The sequence below is a fragment of the Salmo salar genome, chromosome ssa15 (assembly GCF_905237065.1).
Source record: "Salmo salar chromosome ssa15, Ssal_v3.1, whole genome shotgun sequence".
NCBI classification, from domain to species: Eukaryota; Metazoa; Chordata; class Actinopteri; order Salmoniformes; family Salmonidae; genus Salmo; species Salmo salar.
Window position 1 is genome coordinate 96,112,914 of NC_059456.1, and position 15,002 is coordinate 96,127,915.

The following is a 15,002-nucleotide window of genomic DNA, read 5'->3' on the forward strand; positions in this document are numbered from 1 at the left end:
GCAGGTGTGGGCAGCGATCGGTTGAAGAGCATGCATTTAGTTTTACTTGCATTTAAGAGCAGTTGGAGGCCACAGAAGGAGAGTTGTATAGCATTGAAGCTCGTCTGGAGGTTAGTTAACAGTGTCCAAAGAAGGGCCAGAAGTATACAGAATGGTGTCGTCTGCATAGAGGTGGATCAGAGAATCACCAGCAGCAAGAGCGACATCATTGATGTATACAGAGAAAAGACTCGGCCCGAGGAGTGAACCCTGTGGCACCCCCATAGAGACCGCCAGAGGTCCGCACAACAGGGCCTCTGATTTGACACACTGAACTCTGTCTGAGAAGTAGTTGGTGAACCAGGTGAGGAAGTCATTTGAGAAACCATGGCTGTTGAGTCTGCCGATAACAATGTGGTGATTGACAGATTCGAAAGCCTTGGCCAGGTCGATGAATACAGCTGCACAGTATTGTCTCATGATATCGTTTAGGACCTTGAGCGTGGCTGAGGTGCACCCATGACCAGCTCGGAAACGAGATTGCATAGCGGAGAAGGTACGGCGGGATTCGAAATGGTCGGTGATCTGTTTGTTAACTTGGCTTTCGAAGACCTTAGAAAGGCAGGGTAGGATAGATATAGGTCTGTAGCAGTTTGGGTCTAGAGGTTCTCCCCCTTTGAAAAGGGGGATGATCGCGGCAGCATTCCATACTTTGGGAATCTCAGACGATACAAAAGAGAGATTGAACAGGCTAGTAATAGGGGTTGCAACAATTTCGGTGGATAATTTTAGAAAGAGAGGGTCCAGATTGTCTAGCAAGGCTGATTTGTAGGGGTCCAGATTTTGAAGTTCTTTCTTTAGCTGATGTCACCACCTCAGTGCAGTGGGCAGCTGGGATGAGGTGCTCTTATTCTCCATGGACTTTACAGTGTCCCAGAAGTTTTTGGAGTTTGTGCTACAGGATGCAAATTTCTGTTTGAAAAAGCTAGCCTTTGCTTTCCTAACTGTATATTGGTTCCATTGTTTTTGGGAGATGGATCATTGGGGATCATTCAATATTCCCTTTCTTTTGTTGTTCAGTGAAATCTCATATTTTACCTTTATTTAACTAGGCAAGTCAGTTAAGAACAAATTCTTATTTTGAATGACGGCCTAGGAACAGTTAACTGCCTTGACCAGGGGCAGAAGGACAGATTTTTACTTTGTCAGCTCGGGGATTTGAACTTGCAACCTTTTGGTTACTAGTCCAACGCTTTAACCACTAGGCTACCCTGCCGCCCACAATGAAGAGTCAACTCATTTAATTAAAATTCAATTCTTAACTACATTGTTTTTTTTTATTTCTATTGGAAGGATTTCATCTTTTGCAATGTCTACTTATGATAAAGGTTTATGTTTCTGCCTCCATATATGGTAAATATATCCAATGCCAATCCTGTTAATTCCCACTGAAAGTTTCCACCTCTGAATATTCCACAAAATGTGCAACCCTCGGTAAGACTAAATAGATTTAAATAGTGGAGTAGGGTGGTGTTATTCTTTATCATTTGATTTATTATTTATTTAGTTATTTTTGTGAGTGTAGTGCTAGAAGCAAAGTATTCGGGAGTTGTACTCCAGTCTAGTAGGTGGCGGTAATGCAACATTTATGGAATGCCAACTGACGTTAAACCTCGAAGAACAGACCAGGGCTTTTGGCACTGCTAGGTTGCTACACAGCAGAGCTGGTCAGACACTTGGGGGTGCCTGTCCTTTTGTCCGCCACAGTGGACGTGTCATAATACCAATAAATGGCTGGAAATGGTTCCATTCATTTTTCACATCGTGAATCAATTTAAACGATCTAATTAATTGTGTATTTGGTGTAGGCTTACCTAAGCGTAGTGTTTTGATAGCTGTGTAATTATCTCGGACCAGGTGAGTTTTTTCGATATATTCGCCAATATGTTTTTAAAAAATTGTTTTACAATGCTAATTATTGATAAGTGACCTTGTCCGAGACTTTGGGCAGTTAGCAAAACGTTTCACCAGGGTAAGTCTACACGAAACACAGACCTTATATAAAATATTTCTAAAATCCCGGATGGAAAAATGAATACAAAGCTTTACATGGACTTGCTCCTACCTATCTCTCCGACAAGATGCAGGCCTCCTTATGCAGCATTTTAGTGACAAAACCATCAGTAGAGTTAAATTGTATTTTTTATTTGGTACTTGGGAATTTAACCGCAAAAGTTGTGCCCCATTTCTTCACGCACAGACTTTTCTCCGCAACAAGTAAAATTGATGTAAAATGCGCTTCTTTTATTTATGCAGATTTGATCATATTCGCATGAAAATGTTTGGAACGCCATTTTTCTTTTTTTTTACCAAAACTCCCCACCAAAACAGGCTGAAATATCAGGCCATCTTTTTAAACATCTCTTATATTAAAAAAGGGCATCATCATAATTTTCATTAATTCACAGGATTATTCCAACTTTATAGTGTGGAAATATAAATAGTGTCTTCAGAAAGTATTAACACCCCTTGACTTTTTCTGCATTTTGTTGTTTTACAGCCTGTATGTAAAATTTACTAAATATAATTTTTTCATGTGTAGATGAGTAAGAGAAAAGACGGCTATTTAATCCATTTTGAATTCAGGCTGTAAAAAAAAAAAAAATGGAATAAGTCAAGGGATATGAATACTTTGAAGACACTGTAAAATCTCATTTGTGACTGCACTGGGCCTTAACTATTGAATAGTTACTTTATTGCCCATCTTGTGACACACACACACACACACTAAGATTTACAGGGTCAGCCACAGAGCAGCACCTCTAGATGGAGAGCAGTTTAGGGATTAAGTCCCTTGCTCCAGGGCACAACAGTACCTTAGTGCTGATATAGGATCAGTTTAGCCTTTTAGATAAGATTATATGGACAGGAGGGACTTAAAAATCAGCACACTTTGTGAATACGAGCCCAGCAGCCCTCGGGTTGCCAGCTTGAGACCGGTCTGAGAAACAATTCCTCAATAATTATGAAATGAGTCAGACAATCACATTGAAACATACGACTGACCTTTGAAAGTATATGATTTAATTCCACTTAATATGAACATTCAAGCTCTGAAAACCAGATGGATAATTACCTGACATTTAATTCAGTACATGGAATACAAATGTGAGAGATATTTTTCTACAGCTTGTGTAAATGTAAGTATCACCATTAGCTAATAAGCACAATATAGATACAAAATAAAACCCTGAGAGAAACTGTGATCCACACTATAATAAACCATCCCAATATAAAATAGCAATGGCTCAGTGATATACTTATAAAAAAATATAAATCAAATGCCTTCCTTGCAATGACAAAGAATAAGGGATGGTGCAGACATATCCTCTGAAAGTCCTTGGTAGAAATGCTATAGGAAGGGGGAAAAAAATGTACGTCCAAATACATGTAAAGTATTGGTGTGTTTAATACAATGCAAAATGTTCCTTTTTTTTAATATCATTACAATAATAGCAGTCAGAACCATTCATCTTGAACATACAGTTGAGATTGATGTGCGTTTCAGTGTCGCCACCATCTGTCCAGCTATGAAGCTTTTAAAACTGGTAGAAAACAGATCTGAGTTGAAACACTATTTCTAATGTTTCAAATACTTTAAGCGTTTGCTTTAGCCTGCCTGGATTGCCAGGTCTGGTGGGAGGGTTTGCACTATTGGGACTTCTATTGGTTTCATTGCAACAGGCAAGCTCAAATCGAGCACAGCTAAAGTATTTTGAATGATTTCAAATAGTATTTTAACCCAGGTATGGTTTAAGACAGGGGTCAACTGCAGAGAAAAGTGTAGTAAAACAAACAATGTAACAGTACTGGCCCACTAAAAGGTTGCACTATTTGGTCTTGTATACTCAGGTTGTACAAATTATGTACAACACATTTCATACAACTGTTGTGGTACAAAGTTTTTTTTAGCACAAGAATTATTACAGAAGTTATGTGGAGAAACTTTGTACAGACAAACTGTTGTATATCACACAACCATTCTGTTAAATGCGCTGTACATCAGTAGTGCAACATGAGTGAGTACAGGGCCTTTTTGGTACTGGGGAACAACTGCAGGCCACACAAATAATAAGAAAAGGAAAGTATATCTCCTCCAGGTCAATGCTTTTCACATCTAACATATACATTGACAAGGGTAAATATTATTAATACTAAATGATAACATAAGGGAAACAAATCAAACAATAAGAGCAGAGCTACTGAGAACATAAACTTCATTATAAACTGGGTGGTTCCAGCCCTAAATGCAGATTGGCTGAAAGCCAAGGTATATCAGACTATATACCACGGGTATGACAAATTTTAAAATACTTTTTTACTGTTCTAATTACATTGGTAACCTGTTTATAACAGCAATAAGGCACCTCAGGCGTTTATGGTATATGGCCAATATACCATAAGGGCTGTGTCCAGGCACTCTGTGTTGCGTCGTGCATAGGAACAGCCCTTAGTCGTGGTATATTGGCCATGTACACCACACACCCCCGAGGTGCCTTACTGCCATTATAAATTGGGTGCTTCGAGTCCTGAATGCTGATTGGCTGACCATATCCCACGGGTATGACAAAACATGTATTTTTAGTGCTCTAATTACGTTGGTAACCAGTTTATAATAGCAATAAGGCACCTTGTGGGTTTGTAGTATATGGCCAATATACCGCGGCTACTCCACGCCGCATCATGCTTAAGAACAGCCCTTTGCAGTGGTATATTGGCCATATACAACACGCCCTCGGACCTTACTGCTTAATTATAACAACCATCTAAACAGAATGACAATTATTACTGCATACAAATACATTTAAAAAAAACCTATACTTTAGACTATTGCATACAGTTTTCCATATTACATTTATGTATTTTATACAAGGTATGTTAAGAAATAACAAAAACTTCCTTTGAACTATATAAAAACAAAATTCCAACAATTATGTACATTTCAGAATCATTATCAAATCCATAGCTTCCCGACTTCAATATCCTTAGATAAAACTACAACTCTGCATGTCTAAATGTGTAGCACGTAATTTAAATAAAACACATTCTACGTCTCCGTCCCAAACAGCACCCTATTTCTGAAATCGTATGCTACTCAAATGGGCCCTGGTCAAAAATAGTGCAAACGAGAATAGGGCACCATTTGGGATGCATTCTACAACTGCTGGCTCAAGTGTATAATACTAAAGACTTGAATACAAACCATGGTGGATTGGAAGATTATTAGGAACCAGACTGTTCATGTCATAACAGTACTAATGGACCAGATGGCTATATCAATTCAAAAATATACACATCTAAAATCACAAAACTTCATCCAGATGTGAGTTTAATGTAGCCTAGGTACCAGTCTGTTAAATGAATAGAATCAAAAACACAAGTGAAATCTCTTGAAATATATGCAGAACTTCTGGTGACAGGTTTCACATAATAAAAAAAAAGGTCCAATGTTGCTGTTCTCAATATAACATATTTTCTGGGAAACAATTAAGTACCTTATGGTGCTTTTCAGTGTTTTTTTATTTAAAAAAAAGGTACAAAAATAAATAACTTTTTTTTTTTTTTGCAAAAGAGCAATTTCTCAAGTAAACATTTTGCTAGGACTGTCTGGGAGTGGTCTGAGTGGGGAGGGGGAACCTGAAAACTAGCTGTTGTCGTCAGTGGTTTGGAACTCTTTCTTATTGGTCTATTAACTAATTTAGTCACCAGGCAGGCCAATACTCAATATCCGACTAAAACAGGCTGAAATTCCAGGTGGACTTTTCAAAACAGCTTGCACACTAAAAGGGAATAATCAACATTTTCACAATATTATTCCAACCTCAGTGTGAAAATATATATAAAACAGAAAAAAGACAGACTGCACTGTGCCTTTAAAAATGTTTGGTTGCTATGTACATGGGGAAAAAAGAAAAACCCAGGTGGTGAATAAATAAAAGGAACAACCTAGATTAGTCAAATAAATACAAAAGATGGAGTGAACTTGAAGAGTTGAAAGTGAGAACATGGATGACAACACAGAACTGGAAAGGGAATGGCAAGCATTCCTACTACCACAAAATAAATATAAAAGCTATTTGAAAATAAATAATCCAACTAAATTAGTCAATCTCAAACTAAAAATGAACTCAAAATCCCATTTGACTGAATTGTAAGGAAATACATTATTTCCCATTTAAAATATTCACCCCGTTGCCTTCAAGCATGCGCGCTTGTGCACACAAAGTAGACCCACGTCAAATGAAGAATGGGTCATATCGTGGGTTATAAACTTATCAACTAAAATTGATTTCAGACATTTTTCATTTCCAATTTGATGAATACATGATTCCGTCATCTAAGTTAAATGGTTTGATTGACGATTAGACAGATCAATTAATTGACCATATGTTTTCCATTGATCTGAGCGGTGCATGACCAACTAAATGTTGAGATGCTTCTCAATATATTCATATGAAGGTATGAATAATCCCAAATGTGAAAGCAGAGTACCAAAGCAGAATGGGAATATTTCAGTGCTAGAAAAGCGCTATATAGATTCAAACAATGACTAATTATTAAAGGGGACTGGGAAGGAGTATAGGGTGGAACATGAGGACACCAGATGAACAAAAAATAAACAGTCTCTTAAAGCTGTCACGTCCTTCAAGTGCTCTTTAAAATTACATCCATCTTTCCTCTGAAAATCATTCCTAAAAATCTTTCTCCGTCTATATCTCCCCAAGCATCTCTCACAGGAGAAGCTTCCCATTGCGGTGTATTTTCAGAATCTTTCCTAGTCTCTGTTTTGCTGTTGCAAGTCCTTTCTTTGGACGTTTCCCTGAGATGAAGGAAGAAGGCAATGGGTAAGAAAATAGTTTGTCACATTTGTGAATGTCAATGTGCAGGGTCTTGTTCATTAGGCACCAAATGGAAGAAAACAGACACACAGTGAGGGACTATCTGGACATGTAATAATCATTTTCCATTGCAAAATGCTTAGAAACGTTTTCCGTTGTGTGCCCTAATGAACACAACTCATGTCTATGTGCTGTGATGTTGTGTTTGTGTACTTACCTCCACAAGCTCCAATACTGCCGGGGCTGGCTAGCCCAGCAGTGGAGGCTGCTGAGGGGGAGTAAGTGCTGCTGTTCTGGGGGGGAGAGGGAGGGTCGTCTGGAGGTGAGGAACACCCCAGGAGCCATAGCAGCACTCCCTCTGGGGCCTCCAGGGCCGAATGGGCCAGGGCCTGCCGTGTACTCATGGTCCAGTAGACTGGCAGAATAGCACTCCATCCTCCGCTCAGGGCTGAAGTCAGGGGTGGGAGGCTCCGGGGCCCGAGGGGGGGGAGGGAGGGGACGGCTCAGCCTGAGGAAGGGGCTGTGGTGGGGCAACAGGGCGGGGCTTTTTGGTGTACTTCCTCTTGGTGGGTTTCTGGATCTCCTGGATGAATGAATAAACAAACAAATCAGTTGACACGCACTCAGCTTCCCTAGTTCCTTGGAGCACGGCATTTTGACATTTGGCTCTCAATTGACAGTTGAGGGAAAACATTTCTTTGATGGTTGTCTTATCTATTTGGATGCCTATAAGATTTAGTAAAAAAAAAGCACTAGTGCTAACAGCCCTTCCTCTCTCAGAACTTTAACTTGTCCCAAACTGCCCGTAGAAGTGGAGAGGAGATACAGCAACACTTGGACAATGGAATTACATTTTAAAAGCTTATTTATTGCTAAAAGTAGATCCTCCTCCAACATATGTCCACTCTCACCTGTTGTGCCAGTTTGGCAGCAGCTGCAGCGAGGCCAGTCTCTACAGACGCCACTCTGGCCCCATCCCTTACTGGGCGCTCCTGTTTGGGCAGGGTGGGGGTCACCCGGGCTGAGGGAACAAGAGAAGATTTTTGTGGAATTAATCAAATGATTGGTAACACTTTATTTGGAGCATCCCCCTACCAATGGTTCTAAAATGTTAAACTAAGTATCAACACATTTCCTTTGCTGATTTGGTGATGGAATATGTCCACTGTCCAATATTCAGGGACCTCAATAATGAGTACCTTTGGGGCTCCAAGGAGTGTCGCCCCAGTTCCTCTTCCTCTTGACCTGGTCCTCCTCATCAGACTCTAAGGACGGATAGACTGAAAACACAGACAGTCAAGGATAATGACTGTGACATCATTGGATCATTCACATTTAGTTAAGCATCCATAGTGCCCTGATTGGACCATGACTTAGACAAGCTAAAATGTGTGTGTGTTTGTTTTTAGCTCGCCCGGGAACCAGTTAGGCAGAGTGTGCATATTTGAGACTAGGGTTGTTGCGGTGACATATTAACGCCACACTGGCAGTCAAGAGTCATGACCTATGTCAAATTCCCTGTGACCGTTGGTCACGGTAACCCCATAATCCCAAAACTGTGCAAAGGAACTGTGTTGATGGGTAGCCTACCAAACTTTCTAATGGCCTGGTACTTGGCGCTCTCTTGTCCCTCTAATCCAGCCTTTAAAGTATTGGTCGCAACCAGGGCCGGCCCTCCCATTGGGCAAGATTAGGCAGGCACCTATGGCGGCACTTGAATTTGGGGCTGCATTTTGACAATTGGCTGCCACCCACCAGCGCCCCCGATAGGCTCCTACACCGCCAGCGGCACCCCAGACACCAGCTCATAGCATTGCTGCCAATGAAATGGATATTTAAAAAAAAAAATTATGTTTGTGTGTGATGAGGATGATTAGTGATTAAGGCGGTAGCGTAACCTAGCCTGTTAACGTTAGATAGCAAAAATGATATCCATGAGTCGTAGCTAAAAGTGATCTATAGAGATTTGAAACAACTTGCTACCATGTTTAAGATAAACTATCAGGAAGCGAATATAAAAAATAAATAAAATAAAAATGAGAAAAAAGAAATTGGCTGGTGAATGTCCATCAGCAGGTGTGGAGAATGACAAGCCTACGAGGCCAGGCCATTCATTCGCCGAGATTCCCCTCCTTATCCTGATGTGGCCCAGCCTGCACGATCATATCCCGTAAAGATCCATTCCTATTTTGGCCACTCACTGGGATCTTTAATGTTTTTTTGACTGGGAGTTGGATTTAGCAGCAGCAGCACCACCACCACCACCGTCATCGGGGACAAGGAGCGACGAATCGGAGTCCGGGTCCAAGATAGTAGGGTCTTCGCAGGGCAAAAAACATAAAAGATTCCAGTGAGTGGCCAAAATATATGAATGGATCTTTACGGGGTATGTTCGTGCAGGCTGGGCCACATCAGGATAAGGAGGGGGATTTCCCAAGAGAGGGGCAGCTAAAGTTTTCGGTGGCCCACTACAATAGGAGGATGGCGAACTGGGAGAGAGTGGAGACCATGGCTTGTCTATTCCAAGCAAAACGATACAGCCTTCTGTTTTTACTGCAAATATTTTTCAGACGAGTGAAAATCTGCGCTGGTCAGGAATGGAAAAGGGACTGGAAGAATCTGTGCCACCTCAGCTCGCATGAGAAGTCACATGACCACCTAGATAGTTTCCAGAAGTGGAAGGAGCTGGAGATAAGGCTGGTGTCCAAGCAAACAGTTGATTTGATTTCAGGACCATGGACAGCCACCCCGAGAGAAAACATCGCTGACTGAAATACAGCAGAGGAAAGAGACCACTCTAGGCGGTGACGAAATAAATAAATGCTGTAAATGATGTTGGACGATCAAATTCGATGTGTACATAAACACAATTCGTTAAGGCTGGGTCATTGACATAAAGCTTATTTTACACTGCTCCAGTGAAACGAGGCGCGCCATGCATTTATGAAAGCACTTGTTCCCAAAGTTCTAATGATCTTACTATTTCTTTTTACAGTTACACAGGAATATTAAAACATATGTTAAATATGTTATACAAGTGTTATTTTTTATTGTAATTGTAACAACTATGGGGTCGTGCCATGTGTGATAACAGGTGGGATATTCTAATAACAAACCAGGTTTCCTACTATAGGTAGTTCGCTGTATAGTGACAGCAACATTGTAACTCTCCGATGCAGGGGTTCAAATAAAATTCATTTCTGCCTGGTAAGGGACCTCCTATATATGCACGCGTGCAGCAACATTTATGGGAATAAACAGAATTAAATATAATTGGAGCCTATTTCTTCATATTCCAAAAAATAAGTGGAAGCCTACCTGTTTGACAGACACAATAATGCTATCCATAGATTTCGGTATAGCCAAACACTCCAATCCTGTCGCATGCACGGATTAAAATTCCTCCTTGTCTGGGAAGGGCTTGGTGTGTTTGGTTAAAACCAGGGCTCCAATTGAATGAGGGTATCACGCATCCCTTTTGCCCTTTTCTTTAACAAAGGGTATGTATTGTTTGCTTTATATTTGTAAATAAATACATAAAACATATCCAGATTATATCAAGCGTTCTATAACAATGCTTAACTCGGTGATGCCTTATGGTAGAAACGTGTTCGAAAATGCCCGCAAGAGACGTGACTCAGATGCATATATTGATTCCTCTCTATGACAATCTGAAGCTAAACTATAATATTCTAGATAAAATAATTTACTTTGCTATTTTGTTGCTATAATTGAGCTTTTCTCTTTCTGAAAAGAGATGTTTGTTTAACTCCAGGCAGCTTTTAGGGAAGCACTTTGTTGTTTGGTTACACAACATTATCCACCTTTATTTTGAGACTTTTTCAGCCAACATGTTTTCCCCCAATCAACACACCACAACTGCATATGTTTGTCTCGGAATGGCGCATTGCAAGTTAAGGCCAAGTTTAGCCATTGTTCTCTCGCTTACGTCTGGTCTTCACAAGAGAAGGTCACGGTTGTTTTATAGGGTATCTTTCATATATTTGACGTGAGCTATGGCCAAACAGCCTGTGTGGAGTTGGGTTAATAAACGTGAATTCGTAAACTCCATCCTCTGTCTGGACAATTGTTCCTTTGTGATCTAGCCTGGTCATTACAATATGTTTTGTGCATTTCGTTAGTAATGAGTCTCTCAAAACAAACGGATGAATAAAAAGCAACACGTTCTGGCCAAACATCCAGAGCATGACGGTAAACCCAGGGAGTTCTTTCAAAACAGGGCAGAATGTTTCAGGAAACAGTGCTTCGACAGTGGAAGTCAGCTAGCAAGGCATTGTTGTCATTTTATAATAGGTGATGATAAGCAGAGTACTCGCTCATAGTAGTAGATGTGAGTTTCTCTTTCAAACATTCCCCTGGCCTTGTGCAAATAAACATGAATAGATATTTATATGGGTATATCATTGTGAAATTGTGGTTAAACAAATCTAGGTTGGAACGTTTGTATAATTTGTATTCTGAACTGGAATAAACTGATTGAAGCCTGATGCTTGTTGAGGCAAACACACACACACACAGTTCTGAGTTGTTCATCTACAGCAGGAAGCGGTCTCCTGCCTGGCTGATGTTCTGGTCCAGTTTGGCACCACATACCTATGCAAGTCAGGGTTCTCAACTCTGGCATACTTAAGAAACAAGTAAAGGAACAGACTCAATGCTGAGCATGACCTCTGGGTTACACTGTTAAAAACGAAGCCCAGAATAGACCTGTTTCTTGAAAACTAACTAGCCACACACCTCTCATCAGAACTGTGTGTGTGTTCTGGTCTACATCTGTGTGATGCGATCAATCAGTTTATTCCAGTTCAGAATACAAAATGATTACTAGTATTTTAAAAGCAACAGTTCCAACCTAGACCTGTTTTCAACAAGAATTTCTACAGTAAGATGTACAGTTGGCCTGATCATTTTTCATCTGTACTGTTACTTCGTGTTGCATTATCAAAAAGCCTGTGCGTGTGTTCAGTTTATTCCAGTTCAGATTGAAAATGATTTATTGTATTTTAACAGCAACAGTTCCAACCTAGACAGATTATTCCAGAACCCCTGCTCTAAATCACCCTCGGGTTCGTGTGGAGGTGATCTTCGTGGTCTATACTCAGCCTGGTCTGTTGATATCCCTCTAGTGGTGTGGGGTCTATACTCAGCCTGGTCTCAGGGTAGTAGGTTGGTGGTCTGTTGATATCCCTCTAGTGGTGTGGGGTCTATACTCAGCCTGGTCTCAGGGTAGTAGGTTGGTGGTCTGTTGATATCCCTCTAGTGGTGTGGGGTCTATACTCAGCCTGGTCTCAGGGTAGTAGGTTGGTGGTCTGTTGATATCCCTCTAGTGGTGTGGGGTCTATACTCAGCCTGGTCTCAGGGTAGTAGGTTGGTGGTCTGTTGATATCCCTCTAGTGGTGTGGGGTCTATACTCAGCCTGGTCTGTTGATATCCCTCTAGTGGTGTGGGGTCTATACTCAGCCTGGTCTGTTGATATCCCTCTAGTGGTGTGGGGTCTATACTCAGCCTGGTCTGTTGATATCCCTCTAGTGGTGTGGGGTCTATACTCAGCCTGGTCTGTTGATATCCCTCTAGTGGTGTGGGGTCTATACTCAGCCTGGTCTGGTTGTACTAGTGGTGTGGGGTTAAGTGGTCTGTTGATATCCCTCTAGTGGTGTGGGGTCTATACTCAGCCTGGTCTAGTTGATATCCCTCTAGTGGTGTGGGGTCTATACTCAGCCTGGTCTGTTGATATCCCTCTAGTGGTGTGGGGTCTATACTCAGCCTGGTCTGTTGATATCCCTCTAGTGGTGTGGGGTCTATACTCAGCCTGGTCTCAGGGTAGTAGGTTGGTGGTCTGTTGATATCCCTCTAGTGGTGTGGGGTCTATACTCAGCCTGGTCTCAGGGTAGTAGGTTGGTGGTCTGTTGATATCCCTCTAGTGGTGTGGGGTCTATACTCAGCCTGGTCTCAGGGTAGTAGGTTGGTGGTCTGTTGATATCCCTCTAGTGGTGTGGGGTCTATACTCAGCCTGGTCTGTTGATATCCCTCTAGTGGTGTGGGGTCTATACTCAGCCTGGTCTGTTGATATCCCTCTAGTGGTGTGGGGTCTATACTCAACCATGTCTCAGGGTAGTAAGTTGGTGGTCTGTTGATATCCCTCTAGTGGTGTGGGGTCTATACTCAGCCTGGTCTGTTGATATCCCTCTAGTGGTGTGGGGTCTATACTCAGCCTGGACTCAGGGTAGTAAGTTGGTCTGTTGATATCCCTCTAGTGGTGTGGGGGCTGTGCTTTGGCAAAGTGGGTGGGGTTATATCCTGTTTGGCCCTGTCCACAGGTATCGTCGGACGGGGCCACAGTGTCCCCCTACCCCTCCTGTCTCAGCCTCCAGTATTTATGCTGCAATAGTTTGTGTCGGGGGGGCTAGGGTCAGTCTGTTATATCTGGAGCATTTTTCCTGTCTTATCCTGTGTGAATTTAAGTATGCTCCCTCTAATTCTCTCTCCCTCTCAGAGGACCTGAGCCCTAGGACCATGCCTCAGAACTACCAGGCCTGATGACTCCTTGCTGTCCCCAGTCCACCTGGTTGTGCTGCTGCTACAGTTTCAACTGTTGTGCCTGCGGCTATGGAACCCTGACCTGTTCACCGGATGTGCTACCTTGTCCCGGACCTGCTACCTTGTCCCGGACGTGCTACCTTGTCCCGGACGTGCTACCTTGTCCCGGACGTGCTACCTTGTCCCGGACGTGCTACCTTGTCCCGGACGTGCTGTTTTCGACTCTAACTCTGAATGATTGGCTATGAAAAAACAAATGACATTTACTACTGAGGTGCTGACCTGCTGCATCCTCTACAACCACTGTGATTATTATTATTATATGACCCTGCTGGTCTTCTATGAACATTTGAACATCTTGCCACTGTTATAATCTCCACCCGGCACAGCCAGAAGAGGACTGGCCACCCCTCAGAGCCTGGTTCCTCTAGGTTTCTTCCTAGGTTCCTGCCTTTCTAGGGAGTTTTTCCTAGCCACCATGCTTCTACATCTGCATTGCTTGCTGTTTGGGGTTTTAGGCTGGGTTTCTGTATAGCACTTTGTGACATCAGCTGATGTAAAAAGGGCTTTATAGACACATTTGATTGATATGTAAGAGTTGTTTAAAGGGAAAAATAAACATGAATAGATATTTATATGGATATTTCATTGCATTTGTTTTAGGATGGAATAAGGGCAATGGAATGTAGCGATATTTACGTATAGTTGCATGTTTTCATAGGTCTGGGTCCCAGGAAAACACAGAATCTCTCATTTGAGTCCGAGGCTGAAAAAGTTTAAGAACCCCTGCTCTAATCACTCTCAAGCAACGGTGTGTCAATCGACTCTAGGGGGTTAAACCGGAGCCATTGCCGGAAGGGAGAGAGAGAGAGGCACAGAGCGAGCAGCTGTAGGCTATTAGGGGCTGGGGACCGTGCGTAAGACACGAGAGCGTAGGCGGTGCCTCCATAAGGCTAGAGGAAGTTAAGCTTTCCATAAAGTATATTTTTATTAAATTGCCAAAATTATTTATTTTCTGTAGAGACGATGCAGAGATGGTTGTCCTTCTGGAAGGTTCTCCCATCTCCACAGAGGAACTCTGGAGCTCTGTCAGAGTGACCATTGGGTTCTTGGTCCCCTCCCTGACCAAGGCCCATCTTCCCCGATTGCTCAGTTTGGTTGGGCGGCCAGCTCTAGGAAGATCTTGGTGGACCCAAACTTCTTCCATTTAAGAATGATGGAGGCCACTGTGTTCTTGGGGACCTTCAATGCTGCAGAAATGTTTTGGTACCCTTCCCCAGATCTGTGCCTCAACACAGTCCCGTCTCAGAACTCTACAGACAATGGCTTGGTTTTGCTCTGACATGCACTGTCAACTGTGGGACCTAATATAGACGTGTGTGCCTTTCAAAATCATGTCCAAATCATTAGAATTTACCACAGGTGGACTCCATTCAAGTTGTATAAACATCTCAAAGATGATCAATGGAAACAGGATGCACCTGAGCTCAATTGAGTCTCATGTAAATAAGATACCCGTTTTTTATTTTTAATACATTTGCAAAAATGTCTAAAAACCTGTTATGG

General features: G+C 42.0%; 1 protein-coding gene across 1 annotated transcript in view; it reads right to left on the reverse strand.

Moving 5' to 3' along the window:
* Positions 1–3,041: 3,041 nt before the first annotated feature.
* Positions 3,042–15,002, reverse strand: part of LOC106572710 (histone lysine demethylase PHF8-like) — a 32,019-nt gene continuing 20,058 nt past the window's right edge. Inside the window, 6 exon segments of the mRNA XM_014147117.2 lie at positions 3,042–6,859; positions 7,096–7,177; positions 7,179–7,349; positions 7,351–7,461; positions 7,790–7,899; positions 8,078–8,158. Of these exon segments, the coding sequence (XP_014002592.2) occupies positions 6,771–6,859; positions 7,096–7,177; positions 7,179–7,349; positions 7,351–7,461; positions 7,790–7,899; positions 8,078–8,158 (644 nt within the window). The 3' untranslated portion in view covers positions 3,042–6,770.